The sequence below is a fragment of the Aulonocara stuartgranti genome, assembly GCF_965226115.1.
Source record: "Aulonocara stuartgranti genome assembly, chromosome: 14".
NCBI classification, from domain to species: domain Eukaryota; kingdom Metazoa; phylum Chordata; class Actinopteri; order Cichliformes; family Cichlidae; genus Aulonocara; species Aulonocara stuartgranti.
Window position 1 is genome coordinate 6,207,541 of NC_138950.1, and position 6,043 is coordinate 6,213,583.

Below are 6,043 nucleotides of genomic sequence, written 5' to 3' on the forward strand. Positions count from 1 at the left end.
GCGTGCTTTGACAGAGGAGTGAAAGGACGACCATTTTCAAAAAGAAGTGATGGTTAACGACACCAGCTGTCAGCCACTTACAATGCAATCTTCAGAACCCTACCAAGGGGATTAAAACCCCACTATAATTTTGACTTCTGAGACTCACATGACGAGGAAATGTCACCCAAAGGGTGGCTCCTCTGACATAATGACCCACGCCTTGTGTCACACTTTGCCTCATGTGACAACACATGTGAGCTCAGAGTGGGTCAACAACAGTCAGGACCACCACCAAGGGGAAAACAAACTAGTTAAATACCTGGGGCTCTCTATCAGTTCTTTTAGACAAAGACACTTGAAATGAAGTGGGATTTGGGGAATCTTTGAATAAAGTGTAGCGACTTTAATCTCTGGGACAAAGGTAGGAGGAGACAAGCAGGCACATATTTACACATAAATATATAAGAAATGCCTTTTAGATCAAATCACTACATGGTGTTCTCGGTGTAATGGAAAATGAGAGTGAACTTCCAAGAACCAAAACTGCAATTCAGAAAACAGGGTGTGTTCTGTGTTGACTCATTTGTTTTGTTTCAGCCTGCCTTTCAGTGCCGTCAGTGATAATTATATCCAACTCCTTCTCATGAGATGCACTTCAGTGGTTGAATAATCTGTTTTTTTTTTAATAAATATATGGATTCATAAAAACTACACAAACAGGAACCCAAACTGAAGTTACTTTAATTATATGTACATTACCACAAACCACACTGTCCCACTATTTATCCGTATTTGTTGAAAGTTCACAGCAGATGGACTAACCCACAGTCACATTTCATATATTTTTTTCTGGATTAGAGACAAAACTGGAAAGAACAAAATTTTGTAGCGTTTTGTTTTCAACAGCTTAAGCTCCATTATTCTTTCATTTATTTATTTATTTGGCACAGACGCAGAGATGGGATATCCGCAGTCAGTCAGGCCTCACAGCTTTGCCTCTGTATCTATCAGTGGTGTATACAAGTAAGCAGCATCGTCCTCCTCATAGATGATGGTGACCGTCTCACCAGCATCAGACACTGCTCCGTTGGTCTGCATGTACGCCTGAGAAACAAAGAGACAAAAAATTATTTCAGTTAAATGAAAACTTAAATGACTTCAAGTGATATATTGGAAGACAGCTACAGCTGCCAGTCTGAACTTCATTCCAATAAATACCCTCTCAAGTAACTGCAGTCGCTCTTCATTCAGCAGATTGCTTTGTCTCAGCTGGCTGACCGTGTTCTCCAGTCCAACGAGTTTTTCCAGGTGTCTTCGGTGCCGCTGCTGCAGCACTTTGACCTTTTTCTGTAGCTCACACACAATTCCCTCCAGCTGCTCCTTACTCAAACTGTTCTTGTGGTAGCTGATGATGTAATAAAAATAGAGAGTCTAAAAACCATAATACTGCAAAGGGATATAAGAAAGACTCTTTCATTGAATGAAAAAAAAGAAATTTAAATTAAGCATCAGAACTCACCAGTGCTCCTCGAGCTGGTAATCTTGCTCTGTATCGTCGTCCTCCGACTTGCCTTCATCGCCCTCTCCTCCTTCAGAATCCAGTCTTTCCAAAGTGAGGACCAGGGATGTGGGGGGAGGTGCTGCGTGTTTGGACACTATAGGCAGAGTGGATGTGATGGGTGTGGAGCTCAGAGCCGATGATAGTACCGTTTCTGGTGAAAAGGTAAACTGGGTAAAGGTGTCTTTGGGTAAAACATTCGGTATCGTCTCGAGGTAGGCAATGACTTGAGTTTCATGGTTGCCGTCGTCGCCATCTGAGAACAACTCTGTGGTATGCGTCACATCTTCAACTCCACTTAAAGCCACAGCCTCATCTGTGCACTCAAGGGTGGAGTCATTCACTACCAGCCTGTGTCCCTGAGTTAAAATGGCCGCAGTTATTTCATTCATAAGCTCATCTTGCCCTTCCCCAGCAGGACATTCAGACATAAGTACAACCTCTGTCTTCTCCCCACTGTTACTTAGATGATCTATTGTGTGTAAAACAGTTAAAGGGAAGTTTACCCCCGTTTCTAATCTGTCTACTGTTGCCAGTGAGTCTAGTTCTGGCTCAAAAGAGCAGTCAGATTCTCCAACATCACTCAGTTGCACCAAGCTGGTTTCTTCTTGTTGCGATGGATCGACAGCAATCTGATACAGGTGCACAGTGTGCACTTTGTTTTGCATGTCTGCTGTGTCAAAAACCATGGTCTTGTCATCTGATACCGATACGCTTGGATTACAGATAGTTCGAAGGCGCTTTGTTTTCTTCTCGCCATCGTCTGTGGCTTTCCGTTTCTAAAAAGATAAATCAAAAAGCATAAAACAAGGTTTTATCTTAACTCTCCATGTTAAGATAGAAGCTATAAAATAATGTATTTGTTATTGTATATTCTGGTACGCAACAAAAACTTCTGTATTAGCATTCTGTATGATTCTGGTTAGTTTTGTTCAAGAAAAAACAAATGCTGTGTGACTCTAGCATAGAATCTCCACAATTACAATAACACTATTACTACTTAAAATACTGCAAGAGTTGCTCTCGAGCCTTATGAACTAAGGTAAACTGCTTAAACTAAAATCCAGGTAGGAGAATGAAACTTTCCTGTGTTTTAAAACAAGACCTCAGCATTCAGTAAAATAATTGGCGCTACTTTGCAACACTAAAAATCAAGTTTAGTTTCTTTTTGCTTTACCTCAGCCTCCTGAAACACAGTGGGCACAGCGTCTCTCTCAAGGTAACGGATCCCCCATCGCACTTTGAAGCATGAAGGTGCAAAATGTTCGTGGCAAATATACTGGTGCCGAGAGGGAGCCCAGTTCTCACGTCCCATGTTTCTCAGCCACTGCTGCAGCCTGACTGGGTCCTGAAGAGGGAACCTAGAAAACAATGAAAATTACACACGTAAAACACTGATCACGCTTCCTTCAAGTGAAATTGTTCATATTAATGTGCAACTAGAAAATAGCTTCCTAAAACTCAGTTTACATTGTGTGTGTGTCAGTGATTGGACAGTGCAAATCAGTGCATCTGATATGATCTGATCAGGTAACTGACTGACTCTGTGGACTCATCACATTTTGGCTTGCTCTGACCAACTACATCTTGCAGCAGCTTGCAGCTAGTGTAACTGTGTTCATATTTACTTTTGTTCTGAACCTGTTGTAAAGTTGTGAAATCTGTGAAGTTGTTGCATGTTCTTTTAGACATTAACTGATACTGAAATTACACAGCCAAAAACAACAACAACAACAAAAAAAATAATAAATCCCCCAAAACAGCCAAGGTGTTAGGCAATATTCTTGAGGTACTCTTATTATTGCTGAAAAGTTTATTTTATTCGTAGGATGTTTCATCTTTTGAATCTTTACTTGCACGCTATAGCGACTTACACAATCTAGCGGTGGGCAGATTGATACTTTAACAGACATGCCAGCACATGTTGCCCCTCCCCCCTCCTGCTGCCATGTTTTGTTATTGTAAAGTCACGTGACCCAGACTGAGTAGACACGTGTAGGCTGTAGTGAGTGAGGCAGAGGAGCATCCTGTGGAGGTATTTTATGGCTGTAACTAAATATACTGCAAATATCCGTGTAGGAATTAATAAAGACCCAGACGAACATCATCATGGTGTGGTAAAAGTGATGTTTCAGTATCTTTGTGTCAGATATTTTTCAAAGTTTTCTTGGTCATCACAGATGTTACCAGAAGACTGATTACCATGGCAATGATATATATGAAATACTTTATTGGAACTTAACAAATGAAGTATGAACTAACTACGATAATAACGTAGTAATACCGTTTGTGTCAACTGTCAAGGCATTATTCACATATACAGCACAGTAGAAACCAACACAAAGTGCTTTCCAAGCAGGCACATTCAAACTCTCCAGAATAAAATAAAATAAAATGTTTCAAAACAGGTGAAGCATTTTGAGATGTGTGTTTTTAGTCTAAAGGGCTTCTTTTCTTTTAGTCTGGACTTCTTCTCATCCGAGAAGCTTCTTCGGTTCTGAACTGAAGCAACTCAAAGAAGTCCGGACTTTTTTCTTTCCAAGCTCCTTTAGACTACGATGACCTGGATGACTGAGAACCTTCACAGACGTGTGTTTTAACTTAACTACTTAATTAATTAAAAATATAAGGTGTAAAAAAATAAAATAAAATTAGCTGTCAAAGTATTCAGATTAAGCATATTGATCCACTGCTGTCCTCTACATAAGCTGCCTTTATAAGTTAAAAGTATCGTTGATACTGGCTGCAATATCGTACAATGGTTCTGCAGCTCTAGGAGTGCATCAGCTTAAAGATAAGGATGACACATCACTATTTCTGCCTGCTCTTCTGCACAACTTGTCAATATAACTTACTCACCAGAATACCTTAGAGCTACAAATCAGACAGCGTTGATATAAACAAAAATGTCTTGATTAAAAGTTTGCTTTAATCGAGACTTCACCGTGTTGACGGCCTGGCTTAAATCAAGTCAAGTGCTGTGTTGATTAAATGAAGGCTTCTTCAAAATCAGAAGTAGAAGACACAAACTTATCAAACGTATAAAAAGCGTCTCCTGTGCGGAGATTTTCTAACCTCGGTTGTTATTTTCCGTCAGTAAAAACGAGATTGTGACACTAACCCGTCGAACAGGAAAAAGTTGGAAGTTGGATTGCGCCTCTACCTGTCTCATCTGAGCATCGCGTTTAGCTGGCCTGCTAACACCGTTTTAAAACACCTGCTCACCTGTAGAAGCTTTTCCTGTTGCTGTCGCTCGCGGAGTCATTCTTGCAGTTTGGGACCGAACAATATTTTGGCATCTCGGAGCGCTACGGTAACTTCTGCTGCTGTCTTCGTGTCCCGCTGAGTTCATAACAAGGTGAAACAGGTCTGTGAAACTCGTGCTGTGTTGTAAACTCGTGGCGCCTTAGATGACGAAGGAGGATCAGCTGTTGGGAGTCTGCGACGTCAAACGAGCGCGACCGCCACGCCCACAGGAAGCAGGCAGCTTTGCTTGAGGAGTCGCGGATGAGTTGGCAAACTGTTTGACTTTTTCTAGATGTATACATTTTAAACGTTGTTTCAGGAAATAAGCTCTTTCGTTAGTAAACCCAAAAGTGATAGAATTACATAAATATACAGTACTGTGAAAAACGACGTCGTTTCTTTATATTTTGCTGGGAAAATGGGTTCAGGCTGTTATTCTTCAACACAGCCTGTTCGGCTGCTTTCTTGTCATTTCTTCAGGACTATCTCACCAGGCTTCGGAGCTCTTTTGATATTGTCTGCCGTTTGTTTCGTTCTCAGTGAAGATGGTGCATCAAACTCTGACTGTATTAATATTTCCAGCATTTTGTTTCCAAACAATGCAGACCATGACAGAGCCATGCTTTACAGATGGCTGTAGACACCCAGTGTTGCACCTTTTTCCTGAGATCCTCCGTACAGAAGAGTTTCACATTTGGATTCATTACAATAGTAAACCTGTTACCACTGATATTTAGTTCAGTTCTTGTGTGACTCTTCAGATCTTCAGTAAGCCTGGATAAGTTATTTGCTCTAGTTCCTTGGAAGCAAAATATGATGCAATTAAGAGGGGTTCAAAACTTTTGCACAGTACTGTACACTGCTCTTTCTGCTAGCTTGTCCCCATCTATTTTTTACATTGTTTTAAATATTAGCTAATGTATTTATAGCTAATAGCATCTCCTCCACTCTTGCTCTTTGCTACCCACGTATTGGCTTGAGTTTGGATCTGTGATTATTATTTACTTCATTTAGTCTCCAATTTAATACTCCTTGCCATCTTCCATATTTTCCATGGATATGAAATCAGAAACAAAATGAATAATTTTTGAAGAAAAAAAACTTATCAAACCTGCTGTCTTCCATTGCTTTTCCAGTCCTTTGTGATCTATACTTTCCATAGCATTCTTATTTGTAGCCTTTGCTGTTTCTGAAACATATATTAAGTATTTTATTGAAAAAACAATCTGATCATTGTAATTAAACAAAACAAGGTAA

General features: G+C 40.2%; 1 protein-coding gene across 1 annotated transcript; it reads right to left on the reverse strand.

Annotated features, from left to right (window-relative positions):
• Window positions 1-706: 706 nt before the first annotated feature.
• Window positions 707-4,984, reverse strand: LOC309688091 (THAP domain-containing protein 5-like). Its single transcript, XM_082503529.1, has 5 exons — window positions 4,766-4,984; window positions 2,718-2,901; window positions 1,502-2,319; window positions 1,201-1,387; window positions 707-1,086 (listed from the first exon to the last, which is right to left on the reverse strand). Exons 1-5 carry the CDS (start codon window positions 4,837-4,839, stop codon window positions 967-969), a joined length of 1,383 nt encoding a protein of 460 aa, XP_082359655.1. The 5' UTR covers window positions 4,840-4,984; the 3' UTR covers window positions 707-966.
• Window positions 4,985-6,043: the final 1,059 nt, after the last annotated feature.

Excerpts from the sequence above, each read along its gene's own strand:
- LOC309688091 (XM_082503529.1), bottom strand. The coding sequence starts at position 4,839 with ATGCCAAAATATTGTTCGGTCCCAAACTGCAAGAATGACTCCGCGAGC. Across the intron at positions 1,388-1,501 it reads TACCAGCTCGAGGAGCACTG|CTACCACAAGAACAGTTTGA; the intron begins GTGAGTTCTGAT and ends TTACATCATCAG. Across the intron at positions 1,087-1,200 it reads GACTGCAGTTACTTGAGAGG|GCGTACATGCAGACCAACGG; the intron begins GTATTTATTGGA and ends TTTGTTTCTCAG.